The sequence below is a fragment of the Oryctolagus cuniculus genome, chromosome 4 (genome assembly GCF_964237555.1).
Source record: "Oryctolagus cuniculus chromosome 4, mOryCun1.1, whole genome shotgun sequence".
In the NCBI taxonomy this organism is placed as follows: Eukaryota; Metazoa; Chordata; class Mammalia; order Lagomorpha; family Leporidae; genus Oryctolagus; species Oryctolagus cuniculus.
Genome location: NC_091435.1, coordinates 79,844,227 through 79,857,566, shown reverse-complemented (window position 1 = coordinate 79,857,566; position 13,340 = coordinate 79,844,227). Strand labels below are relative to the sequence as shown.

Below are 13,340 nucleotides of genomic sequence, written 5' to 3'. Positions count from 1 at the left end.
GCCTTGACCGGCAAGCCCTACCTTCGAAGACTGTGAACAGTTTCATAGACAGTAAGAATGCAAACCCCTCCCCACCTGCAGGAAGAAGAAAAAGGGGCCACCCATATAGGGGGACACTTGGGGTTTTAACAGAGAATTCTGATCCAAGGAAGGGCATTGGCCTGAGAGGGGAGGTAGCAGTGTCTGCGCAGAGGCCACCGTAAACAGACGAGGGTCCCGGGCAGGCTGGCCAGGATCCACTGTCCAGACCCGGCATCTGCATCCCAGGCCAGCCTTTGTTCTCTCATGGACCAGCTACACGAGGGCATCTGCTGGATGTCCGTCTGAGCTGCCGTCCAGACAGTCTTCTTTGCTTCTTTTGAAACAAGAGCTGAGAAAATAGTGACCACAGGATGAGAGGGCCCCTGCCCTAAATCTGAGTCGGGGATGGACATCACAGCTGGGACTGTGACCTCCATCCTCCTGACTCCAAGTCCACACTCAAGCCCGCACCCCTCACAGCCCCTTGATCTGCATTGATCCCCTGAATTCTTCAGGAACCGAGTCGGTGAGTGCAGCTGCCAGGTGTCTCTGATGCTACAGAACAGCCCGGCCAGAGCCCCCGTGCGGTGAGTGCCAACCGCGTGCCACACCCCCCGCCTCCCTCCTGGCCCCACAGAAGCCCCCAGGGTTTGTATCCTGCAGCGGAGGCTGCCAGAGCCAAAAGGGAGCGATTGGAAGGGGAATGAGGGAGGGAGAGCCGGGAGAGCCGGGGAAAGGAGGGGGTGAAATTTTTTTTTTTTTTGCACACACCCTTATAAGGCTACTGAAGTCATTACCGATGTAATAAACCAACTAAGCGAGCGAGAGGCCGCTCACCAATGTTCCCTTCTATAAACACAGCCTGGCCGGCCCCCCCACCCCCCCACCCTCCGCCCTCAGGGATTTGCTCTCCCCTGACGTTGCTTTCTCACCCGGCCCCTTTCCTCCTGCCTCTTTCCTTTCTCCCTTCACTGGCTGCAGGGGGAGGGAGCCTGCCAGCTGCGAGGGCCTCTGTGGTGCTGATGGTGGTGGCGGCGAGCGCCATGGGACCCTGAGGTCCTGCTGGGCAGCGAGAGGGCAAGGTTGGCCCGAGGAGGAAGACGGGGAGGACGTGAGGGGGCTGCTGAGGAGGCGCGTGGAGCCCAGGCAGCACACCGAGGAGGCGATCCGCCAGCAGGAGGTGGAGCAGCTGGACTTCCGTGAGCTGCTGGGGAAGAAGGTGAGTACCAAGACCCTGTCGGAGGAAGCCCTGAAGGAGATCCCGGCCGAGCAGATGGATTTCCGCGCCAACCTGCAGCGGCAGGTGAAGCCCAAGACTGTGTCTGAGGAGGAGAGGAAGGTGCACAGCCCCCAGCAGGTCGACTTCCGCTCCGTCCTAGCCAAGAAGGGGACTCCCAAGACCCCCGTGCCTGAGAAGGCGCCACCTCCAAAACCTGCCACTCCGGATTTTCGCTCCGTGCTGGGTAGCAAGAAGAAATTACCGGCAGAGAATGGTAGCAGCAATGCTGAGGCCTTGAATGTCAAGGCAACAGAAAGCCCCAAGCTTGTGGGCAATGCACCACTGTCAGGGTCCCTGAAACCTGTGGCCAACGCCAAGCCTGCAGAGACCCTGAAACCTGTGGCCAACACCAAACCTGCCGAGACCCTGAAACCTGTGGCCAACGCAGAGACCCTGAAACCCATGGGCAACGCCAAACCTGCCGAGAGCTCGAAACCTGTGGGCAACACCAAACCTGCCGAGACCCTGAAACCCGTGGGCAACACCAAACCTGCCGAGACCCTGAAACCCGTGGGCAACATCAAACCTGCCGAGACCCTGAAACCCGTGGGCAACATCAAACCTGCCGAGACCTTGAAACCCGTGGGCAACACCAAGCCTACTGAGACCCTGAAACCTGTGGCCAATGCCAAGCCTGCCGAGACCCTGAAACCCGTGGGCAACACCAAGCCTGCCGAGACCCTGAAACCCATAGCCAACACCAAGCCTGCTGAGACCCTGAAACCCGTGGGCAATGCCAAGCCTGCCGAGACCCTGAAACCCGTGGGCAATGCCAAGCCTGCTGAGACCCTGAAACCCGTGGGCAACGCCAAGCCTGCCGAGACCCTGAAAGCCGTGGCCAACGCAAAGCCTGCCGAGACCCCCAAACCAGCAGGGAAAGAGGAACTCAAGAAGGAGGTCCAGAATGATGTGAACTGCAAGAGAGAGAAGGCAGGAGCTGCGGATAACGAAAAACCACCTGCGAGCCCAGGTACAGCCCCAACCTTCAAGGAGAAGCTGCAGGACGTCCGTGTGGCAGAGGGTGAGAAGCTGCTGCTCCAGTGCCAGGTGTCCTCTGAGCCCCCGGCCACCATCACCTGGACACTGAACGGGAAGACACTCAAGACCACCAAATTCGTCATCCTCTCCCAAGAAGGTAAATGAGGGTGGGTATGGGGAAGATGGGGCCCTGAACCAAGCCACTGCCAAACTTGTGGAGCCTTGGTCTTGATTGTGGTGCTGGAGGCCCATAGCCTGGGTTGGTAAGCCTGGCCCTGCCCCTATCAGGGGCCTGGGGCCCATGCTCTGTGGCTGAGGATGAGGGCTGGGATTCTGGCAATGCTGTCTCGTGGCAACCCCATCTGAGGCTCCCCAAGTAGACGCGGGCCTGAGTTGATTCCCCCACAACTCCCGTGTGACAGGGGCTCTGCCTGCAAGCTGGAGAGTAGGGGCACAGAGGCTGGGGTCAGTCATGGGCTCTGAGCCCCGAGTTGCCCAAACAGCAGCATGACCACTTTGGAGAAGGTGCAGCAACTGGTGGCACAGGACCGTGAGCATGGTCAACAACAACTTAGGTCCAGGGAGCCCTTGTGGGTTGGAGGGGACCTGTTGGGAAGCCAGAGGCCAGAACAGCCCCGACTGCACGCACTTACAGGCAGACGGAGTGACTTGCTTCCTAATTTGGATGAGACTTTTGTTTGCTGGTATTTCACATTCTTGGGTGGTGGGGAGGGGGGGGCAAATCCTGCCATCTGTGGCCTTTTGGGGTCTAGGGTTCTGAGCCAGGCCAGTTTATACCTGGAGAACAGACAGGAGTGAAAGGAGTATTGTCCCTGGACCTCCTTTTGGTTTGGAGGAGACCCCCAAGCCTGGGCTGGAGCTCCGAGGCAGGCAGACAGCCCATGCTGACCCCTGGGGCTGGAAGAGCCTGTGCCTGGAGAGGGCCCTGCCTGAGCTAGGGCTGATGCTGGCAGCTGAGAGAAGGGTACAAAGAAGTTCCCCAGAGGTGACATTTACCCATGAGGAGCAGAGGCCAGAGTGGCCAGGTCCTGTTAGTTCAAGCCAGTGGAAACATCAGAGCCACTGTGCCCTGTGCTCCCTCCTTGCTACCAGGTTACCCCCTCCCTCCCTCCCTGCCTGCCTTCCTCTTCAAGACTGGAAGAAGGAGGCATTGCAGACCACGGGATCCCTCTGGGCTCAAAGCAAGGCTCCCTCTTCCCTCTGAATCTCAGACAGCAAGTCTGGAACCACTGAGAGCACTGGGTCTCAGTGCCAAGGGATAGAGGGGGTCTTGGCAGACAGAGGTTAATGTGTTGGCCTGGAGACCTTCTCATGTGGACGGCCCATGTTGGCAAGGTCCTCCGGAACTGGTCTCATCCATCCACCTGCCTCTGCCAGCTCAGCCCTCCAAGGCCCACACACGGGTCTGGGGGATCACTGTGGTAGAGCCAGATGTCCAGGAGAGTGGGTGCCACAGCCTTCCCTGCCACCCCAGGGTTCCCTGCCATCTGAAAAACAGATGGGAAACCTGACTGGGCACATGTCCTAGGTCCCCCTGTGGTGCTGTCTGGACAGGATTGGGGGGAGCACTGCTGTCCCTGAGCCATGCAGTCACAGGCCTACACATCATGAGGTCCATGGCAGCGGGGGGCAAGGCTCAAACCATGCTGGGGCCTGCATGGGTGTCAACTCGGGGCAACTGAGCAGCAGAAAGCAGATCCCGGCCCTGATTTCAGAAACGTACCCCAAGCCACTGGCCACTGGCTTCTCAAGCTCAGGGTGCCTGAGTATTAATCTGCAGGAAAAGGCTTACTCCCCACCATCGTCTCCCACAGAAACTGACCCAGAGGGAGTCATTGAGGTCCAGTGCAGAGGACTGATTCAAAGAGGGCCAGCACCAGCAGAGATGTATGGGGTGGGGGAGAGGGGGTCACGGAGCTAGTCCCAAATCCCACTTCAGAAATATGCTAGATACCAAAGAACTCATCAGTAAGCAAGAGCAGCCTGCATCTATTAAACACCCTGGCCAGCCCTGACCTCAGCATCTTACAGCGTCCATCACGTCACCCACCCAATAGCCACTGGGCATCTAACAGAGCAGTTGAGTATCTTGCCCGAGTGCACAGCTCACATGCAGCAGAGCCAGGGTGTGGGCTCAGGTGCCCAAGTTCCCATGCTGTGTCCCCTGGAGAATCCTAGGGCAGCTGAGAAGTTATCTGTCTACAGCAAATGCTAAGGGCTACTTATTATACATGTGGTCAACAGCTGTCAAGAGACTGGATGACCCTGGTGCACCCCTGGGCTGGCCAAGCTTCTAGTATTTTCCCTACAATGGAGGGAACAGATCTGTCTTACTGCAGTAGGGGGTTGCCTTGTCTTACAAGGCCCTTACACCAGCCCTGCCTTCTGTCCCTCCACCAACCACACCTCTAGGAGCCTGTGCTTTGTTGGGGAGAAGCGTCTCGTCTCATAGTGTCTTAGCACCTGCCCACCTGCATGTCCTCGAGGGCAGCAGCGTGTTTGGAGAGGTGGAGTGGGTCTTCTCCCATAGGTCTGGACAGAGGACACAGGCAGTCATGAAACCACAGGAGCCAGGTGCAGGAGGAGGTGCCGGCAGCAAGATGGGAGGGGACATGAGTGCTGGGGGCACAGGGAAGGGCTCCTGCTAAAGGAGCCCGGGCTCTCCAGGCAAGAGACAGGGCACACGGCCGGTCTCTCCAGGCAGGAGAGGGGCTGTGGCAGGAGAGGCAGGCTGTGCACAGCCCATTCTGGCTGGAGCCCACGACTTGGCCCCGACTGCACCCTCCGTCAGGCCCAGGAACAACAGGGAGTCATGCAAGACAGTGGACTAAGGAGCACTGTACACAGAACTTGACCTCTAGGAGTGTTGATGGACACCATGCCCAAAAGACACGTTCAGAGCCCTCTGCGGAGGTCAGGGAGGAAGTTTGATGATGCCCTGACTGACGCAGTAGCCATGGCTACAGGGGAATTAGCCAGCCCACAAAGCAAGGATCCAAGCAGTAGCACCTGTTGCTTGGTGGTGTGGAGGTGGCAGGGCACTGAGTGTGGTGCCTGGGGTCCCAGCACTGGTGTCAATGGAAATAAGGGAGCTGATGGCTTCGGGGGATGACGAAGGGATGGGTTGCCCTGGTCTCCCCGTCTTCGCCCCCCAGCTCCCTCCCTGCCCCATCCCCTGACGTAGGGTGCTTCTTGCCGATCGACATCCTGTCACTTCTTCTGCCATGAAGAGTCACTTCCTCCAGGCCACCTGCACAGCACATTGGTACCACTTTGGATCACGAGAGACTCTTGTTCTCTCCTCCCTCCCCGTGTGCACTGAATGCTGGGGGACACTGCCTTGGGGCTTTGTGGGGGGGCGCTTCTCTGATGTCTGATGTAGCTTCAGAGGCCTCCACAGCCCACAGGCCCCACCACTACCACCACCACCAAGCAGGAGTCCATCCACTGTGTTTAGGGTGAGGACAGCAGGGGAGAGGTGTAAGCTGTCTCTTGAGGTTGACCACTGGTTAATTCCTGGAGGGAACACAGGTATGTGTCAGTGTCCATCCCCTGTCTGCACCCCAGAGCTACAGGGCAGATGGAGCTCAGGTGCCTCCTGTGCGTCCCAGGCTGTCTCAGCCCTGTGGACCCGGCTGCCGGGCTGCTCCTGAGAAGTGCCATCACCTGCCTGCTCCACTTCCCGTCTGCAGGCCATGCTTCCCCGGCAAAACATTTTCCAGTCTGATACTGAGGCTTCGTTTTTCTGGCTGTCATCAACAGATGATTCATTCCTAACTGTCAGCAGGGCAGAATCTTGCAGAGGCTTTTCTGGAAGCCCGTGTGCATCCATCCTACAAAGCATGGGTGTCCACAGCACCTACTGTGTGCAAAGCAGCTGGCTAGGTGGTCCCTCTCATTGTGAGGGCAACTCACGGTGGACGGCTGAAACAGGAAGTCGTCTTTCCAGACTCCTTGCCAGCTTTGCAGCGCTAGGTTGCATTGATGACGAGTTCCTGACCAGACCCTAGCAGATCACCTCCAGAGTGCACTGCATTCCAGGTGCAGGGAAATAAGACTGGGATTGACGTGGTCCCTGCTCTCCCCAGCTGGTGAGGGACACAGGCCTATGTAACAGTTTGGTTAATGGGGAGCTCGGAATCCAGCCAGGGCTGTGGCCTTAAGATCGCATGGTGGAGGACGCCCGGCCTGAGGCCCACTGCTCAGCCCTGCTGGATCTGTCCACTGGGCTGGCTCAGGAAGGCCCTTCTGCCCCAGGGCAGTCTCCTCACAGAGTGTCCAGGGCTTCAGAGGAAGGCTCCCTCCATCATCCATCTCCTCCCCCCACCTCCCACACAGGGAGAGAGCCAGGATCCTCAGACCCCAGCGGGAGGGGCTCTCCCAGGCCCAGCTCCAGCTGAGCCACTCCGTGGATTCCTGCTTCTGACCTCTCCCTTCCCCCACCCCTCCCTCTCAAAATTCCCCACCAGGCTGAAGCTTTTCAAAGAAAAAAAAAAAAACTGCTGGGAAACAGCTTTTCTTGTGGAGGTCAGGAATGAGCTGTCCCACAGGAAATACCGATTCCTCTTCTGGAGGGCGCGGGCCCTCCCCCAGCCCAGGCTTGTGGCCGGGGGTCCAGGAGCTGGGACTTGGAGGGGCTGCCCCTCATGCCTTCACGGGGGGCAGGGGTAAGGTGGGGGTGGGTGCATGGCACACCTGCTCCCCTGTTCTCCCAGTAGTCTCACTACTCTCTCTGCAGATTATCTCATTTTGGTTTAAGGCTGAAGGCAGCTCAGGCACAGAAACTGAAAGAAAATCAAGGATTTGAACAGGATGTTCCTTGGGGGAAGGGTATCGGCTCTCAGGACTTCAGCCATGCGCATGCGCTTGGTGACCAAGGGGGTCAAATTGGGGCCAGAGGTCAGCTCAGAGTCCTCCTGTCTACCCAGCAGGCAGCCTTCTCTGCTTCCCAGGCCTCGTGGTTCTCACTCCCAGGACACACTTCCTAAAAATCCAAATTTTGTCTCCTGGTCACGGTGGGAAGAGACTCTGACCTTGCCCCCAGGGGCTGGGTCTCTGAGGGTGCAGGAGGTTGAGGGGCCGGGTGGAAAGTAGCCAGCCTGCACTTGGTGCTTTGCTGGTCTGAGCTTTCTCCGTTGAACACATGACCCAGGTGCCAAGGACTAAGGGCACCCTAGTGCCTTTGTTTTCTGTTCCAGTCTCACCGAGGCTCCCTGGGCAGAGCTGATGTCATCCTCCCCTGTGTTTTTGGTCCAATCTTCGCATGCCTATGAGGTGGGGAGGGCGTGGGGGAGGTGCTCAGTGGGATGGCCTGCCTTCCTGTCACGCCCCCACTGCCTCCCCATGCACTCACTGGGAGGCACTCAGCTCTGCTCTCCCCCTGCCAGTGGCATGGGGGCTGTGAGGGGTGGAGTTCTGGCTCAGGCCCCCTCCTCCTCCTCCTCCTCCTCCTCTTCACCTCTCACCCCCACCCCCACCCCGTGACACTAGGGGCAGCCTTGGGCAGAATACCTCTGCTTGTTGGTGTGTCTGAAGGCAGGAATGGGTGACGTTGCCTTTCTGCCTGCCCTAGCAGCTAACCAAGTCCTCAGCTGACTTCTCCTCTCACCCTAAGGGAAACCCCCCAAGAAGCAGCCAGCGCAAGGGTGAGAGGGCTGGATGAGCGAATACCAGAGCCCAGGTTCCTGTGTGCACCCCTGACTGCTCTCCCCGACAGGGGGCCTGGAGAAAGGGCTATCACCACCCACACTCTGAGGTGACCGGAAGTCCTGGCACGGAAGGGACGCAGCCCCCAGCTGCCCTCGTTCAGACACAGACCTGAGAAGCCGACTCCTGAGTCTGCCCGCAGTCACCTTTTCCTCCCAGGCCCAGGGCCTCCTGCCCTCCATGACCCACCTCTTTGTGCAAAGCTCCTTTCCCAGGGGCCTGCCCGGAACCACTGCTGCAAACAGTGCTGTAAGGCCGCTGTCCCTAATGCAGGGGTGAGAACCTGGCCTGGCTCCTCTCCTCTCTCAGCGCGAGCCTGGGTCCTGTGAGCCTTCGGCTGGAGCTCGTATCTCCCTTCCTCTGGAGCTGTCCAGTATGTTCCCAGCAGAGGGCTGTCCGGGTCGGGGAGGGGGGCTCCATGGTAAGGGGGCAGGTGTTGCAGACGTGGGTTCTCAGAAGGGTGCCCTGGCTTCCTGGAGGAGACAGGGTCGGTTCCTATGGGACCTGGGGCTTCTGCGCTCCCCGAGGCTCCTGTGTGACACTCACCTGAGTATTGCAGGTGCTGGGACCCGCCCATTCACCACCTCCTCCTCTCCCCTCCAGGCTCGCTGTGCTCCGTCTCCATTGAGAAGGCGCTGCCGGAGGACAGAGGGCTGTACAAGTGTGTGGCCAAGAATGCCGCAGGCCAGGCCGAGTGCTCCTGCCACGTCACCGTGCACGGTAAGTTGCGCCCATCACTGCCACATGCACACAGGGCACCACTTCTCAGCCCTCCCTTGCAAGCTTCAGGCCATGTTTCATAACAACAAGGTGAGAACAAATGCAGCAGCTCCACCTGATGGCTCATTTGGCCTCGTCCTGCACTCCTGAGCCAGGAGGTGGGGCCGCTCGCCCTCCACGCCCAGAGCCTTCTGAGCAGGGCAGCCGGGGCAAGGGGCACGAGGCGGGGGAGAAGACACACCCACAGGAAAATGACTACAACGTGTTTTCCAAGCCACCACAGCCAGAGTGGGAGCTGGCAGGTCAGACCCAGGCTGCAGGGCTCTGGGTCCTGCGAGGAAGAGGGAGCAGAGCGGGGTCCGGGTGAGGTGAGTGGGGCTGAGTGTCTGGGCAGGAAAGGAAACAACTCTATTGCAGCAGAGGGAGGGAGGAGGCCTGCCCAGCTGAGTGGAGGGTCCGTAGGGGGCAGGGGCTTGGGACTGGACCTTCAGAAACCACCGGAGTGTAGCTGTGAGTCTTCCCTCTTTCTCCTTGTGAGGTGTGCAGAATGAGGGACCCAGGAGTAGCACAAACCTCATGATGATTCAGGCTAACACTCTCACCTCACGGGTGAGGACCCTGAGGCCATTCAGAGAGCGAAAGCATTCCGCTCGCAGGCTCAGCCACAGCCTGACCCCCATCTGGGGACTCGCAACCCAAGGCCCTTTCTTTGTATTGAATTTGCCTGGAAATGTCTAGAAAGGTAGTTTTAGAAAACAAGCGTCTCGCCCTTGAAATGCCTGGTTAATAGCCATACGTGACATGTCAAGAACCAGTGTCCAAATAAGGCGTCTCGGAGGACAGCTCTGCTGCTCGGGCTCCCGCGAGCCATCGCCATAGCTCTGAGGTTCCCGCCGGTGTCGCTGCCGTTGCACAGGAGACGGTCTTTGTACTCCTTCTGGGTTTTATCATCGGATTTCCTGATCACAAAACCAAGGTTTACCCTACGTAATGAGTGGTGCGGAGAAGGGAGAAAGTCCTTTTTAAAACAATACACACACAATGACAGAGTTAGATTGCTGTGGCCAACAGCTAGGCTGAGAGTCACGTCCATCCGTCTCCTGTGAGTTGTGTGACTTCACTTGCCACCCGGCTGTGAGTCTGATGGTCAGAGGTGCCGGTCAGCTGCGAGGGGGGCTGGGGACATGTGTTGAGGCTTTGTGCAAGCTGCTACTGTTGCTTCCCCTGGTGTGGGGGTATCCTCACCCACCGCCCATGTCAGGGTCCTACTCCTTTCTTATGGGTGTCGCCTTGAAACAGAATAGCGTTCCTGGGAACTTGACCCTGGGAGCCTATTTCTGACAGCCCCATTGCCTCTCTGGGACTCACGCTGATTCCCACTGGTCTGCAAGGAAGCCGGCTACTGCTGAGGTCGTCTGCTGTTGGAACCTCAGCCCTTCGGGCCCTGTTGTCAGGGCGGGCATGCCATTCATTCTCCTTATCTGGGGAGTGTCAGCACCTTTCCCAGATTGTTTACAAGATGAAAGTTCCTCTTCCCCTCCGGAAGATGTCTGGGAGCTGTCCTTTCTTAAGGTTTGGGGACTTCATTCCGCAGCTTGCCGGACTATGTCCACACAGAAGTCTGCTGGAAGAGCCTCCTGCCCTCCCCTTGATCCCTCAAAGGCAGGGTGTGGCCTCTGGCTTTTAGAACAGGAGCCGCTGAGATAACAGGACTGACTCTGGGATAATTGGGTTTGGTTTGGTTTTCAGAGAGAAAAAGGGCAGCCCCTGCACCCCCTCCCTCTGCAGGGCTGTCTGTGAGACGGGTTAATGCCCTGGTACACCTGTGGGCTTCTAGCCACATTTAGTAAGCCATGAAGGAGTGGGGTCTCCCGCTACATTCCAGCACCTGGCTGCCTCCTTTCAGCTGGTGCTCCCCTCTGTCCCCTCATCCCTTCAGTTCTCCCAGCCAGTCGACTCCCCAGGCATAATATCCCAGTGGGTCCCAGCATCCCTAGAAATAGGAGGCAAATCTCGGAGTGTACGTGGTTTGGAGCACCTTTCCAAAGAGAGAGGGCCAGAGTTTTCCAGCAGATTCTCATGAATCAAAGTACAGTGAAGACACACCTGTCCCAGGGAGTCATCACGGCTGAACTTCCAAGTCCAGCCATTGTGTGGGCTCCTCCCACCTTGCTCCACCCGCAGCTGCCAGCCCGACCTCAGGATGGGACTGGTCCTGCTTCCCTCCCAGGGGGCAGCGAGGTCCCTCTCCACTGGGTGTGAGGACCACAGCTGGCGCTGACCTCCGGCTGGCTTCCCCCTACCACGCTGAGGGCCTGCCCTGCCCCCAAAAGTCTCACACACTGTCACTCAGCCTGTACCCACACCATGACGAGCATGCGTCTGTGGCTGTGTTGCCCTTAGAGAATGAAGAAGAGGGAGGTGCCTTGATTGCGCAGCACGTCTGGCTATTCCTTCGTGACAGTTGGGGCTTTCCCTAAGAAAAGGGGTATCCTGTGCCCCTCCCTCCAAGGGGCACTTGTGCCACACAGAGGGGAGCTGAGGTCACCTCTGGGTTAGGACTTGCCAGGCAACTGAGCCTGGAGGAGGAAAGACTGGACCTTCCGAGCCAGCGTGGCAGTCACGGCTCTGCACTTTGCATTTTTCGTCTGTGCTGCAGCGGGCAGGGTGTCTTGCTCTGTGAGCAAACCAAGGCTCAGCAGAGGTCAGCAGCCTTTCCAGGTCACACAGTTTACAACAGAGCCCGCATTGCAGCCCCACCCGACGTGGTGAGTTACAACCTGAATCACCCGGCAAGCCTCAGGTGTGCCTGATGCATAGCCCACGCCCTTCTGCAACCTGGTGTGGCCTCCTCTGGCAGGACCGTCTCCAGGAGAGTCCTTCTGGACATCAGACTGATCCCTTTCCTCCCACTCAGCCCCAGATGAGAGGTGAGGAAAAGAAGCCCTTCTCAGGCCGAATCCTAAGACAGGCGTCAGAGGGCACCTGGATCCCCTTGCTGAGCCCAGCACCCCCGGCCGAGGCACCCAGCCTTTGCTGTCCATGAGACAGGGCTTCCTGACCATGGAGGGTCATGCGTGTGTATGTAGGAGAGGGGGCTTTCCAGGGGCACCCATGCCATCATTCATTCATTCATTCAACAAATCTCTGTGTGCCTACTCTGTGCCAGGCACTGCTCTAGGGGCTGGTGTTAAAAGCAGTAAACGACAGGAAAAGTCTCTGCTCTCAGGATGCAGCATTCTAATGGGGGTGAGGTGATGGTGCAGGTGGAAGACGTGTCAGGGTCCTGGTAGCCTCACCTGTGGCCAACAGGGCACCCCAGTGGGACAGGGAATGCCATGTTCAGAGAGGGTGTTTGCCGAGGCCTCTTGAGGAGGGGATGTTTGAGCAGAGACCTGAAGGGATGAGAGAAGAGGTAGCAGTGAGTGCACAGTCCTGAGCTGATACCCGGGATGGTGCATGTGGCCTGCCAGGAAGGAGCAGTGGGCCTGGCCATGAGGCTGAGGGTTGCAAGGCCATGTGTTCAGAGTGTGATGGGAACACTGGGACATGTGTGAAGGCTCACGTTTGTGTGTGTGGTGACCAGAGCCAGGATAGGTAAAGGAAGAGCAGAGACCTCAATGAGAAGTTACTGGGGCAGCCAAGGCAGGAGCCATGGCAGCTCAGATGAGACAGGGGAGACAGGAAATGATAAGATTCATGGTGCATTTTGGTGGGGAGCTGACAGGACTTGCTGATGAACTGGATCTGGAGAGAGAGAGGAAAGTCGAAGGGGATGACTAGTCTTTGTGGGGGGGTGAAGGTCAGTGGTAACGCCCCCCACTGGAGTCGGAATGCATGGGCTGGATGAGTTTTGCTCATGTGTGGTTTAAGATGCCCAGGGGACACGTGCCACATAGGCAGGCCAGTCTGTAAGTCTGCAGCGGAGGAGGGAGGTCAGAGTTGGCGGCAGGAATGGATGGGATTGAGCGAGGCCCTCAGTGGGTGTGGAAGGAGGTGGGGCAGGGGAGAGAGGCGGGGTCCAACGTGAAGAGGGAGGAGGCTGGGAGGCACTGGAGGGGGAGGGGTGTCCCGAAGCCAAACGCTGAGAATTTCAAGAAGACAGGGCGATGGTCAAATGCTGCTGCCATGTCAAACCTGGACACCAGCCTCGGGGTTTGGCACTGGGAGGTCACTGGTGACCTTGACACGACAGTTTCTGGGCAGCAGCCCTAACGTTTGAGGCATACAGAGATGGAGTCACCCACTCCCGCCAAGGAGGTGCCACCCAAGCAGCTGGGTAGGAATCTACATCCAGGCTTTGGCTCCTGACCACCCTGGTCCACTGCCGCTGTGGCCATCAGGCACTTCTGATGGCCCCTGAGCTGACTTGGACCCACCTTTCCTTTGTGGCCTCATCCCTGCCGAGTGCCTAAATCCGTTCCCACTTCCACACTTACTCCTTCAGTCATCACAGGCAGCTGATGAGTGCTAGGTGGAACTACACTCCTGTTTGTGCACATGGTGTGGTTCAACCTGACGCAAGCATGCAAATGATGCAAGTGTAGCCCATGCATGAATGCGTGCCAGCGAGGGTCAGCTGCTGTTTTTCAGCTCGCTCTCTCTTCTGCTGAGG

At 58.3% G+C, this 13,340-nt stretch overlaps 1 protein-coding gene across 11 annotated transcripts in view; it reads left to right on the top strand.

The window, feature by feature from the left end:
- MYLK (myosin light chain kinase) overlaps positions 1-13,340 on the top strand; it is a 267,908-nt gene that overhangs the window by 184,048 nt on the left and 70,520 nt on the right. For 9 of the 11 annotated variants that reach the window (XM_070072214.1, XM_070072211.1, XM_070072215.1 and 6 more), the window contains 3 exons: positions 537-608; positions 1,003-2,435; positions 8,609-8,725. In XM_070072214.1, coding sequence (XP_069928315.1) covers positions 537-608; positions 1,003-2,435; positions 8,609-8,725 — 1,622 coding nt within the window. Of the gene's footprint in view, positions 1-536; positions 609-1,002; positions 2,436-8,608; positions 8,726-8,993; positions 9,094-13,340 lie in introns of those variants that run through there. The other 2 variants (XM_070072220.1, XM_070072219.1) reach the window with 2 other exon arrangements.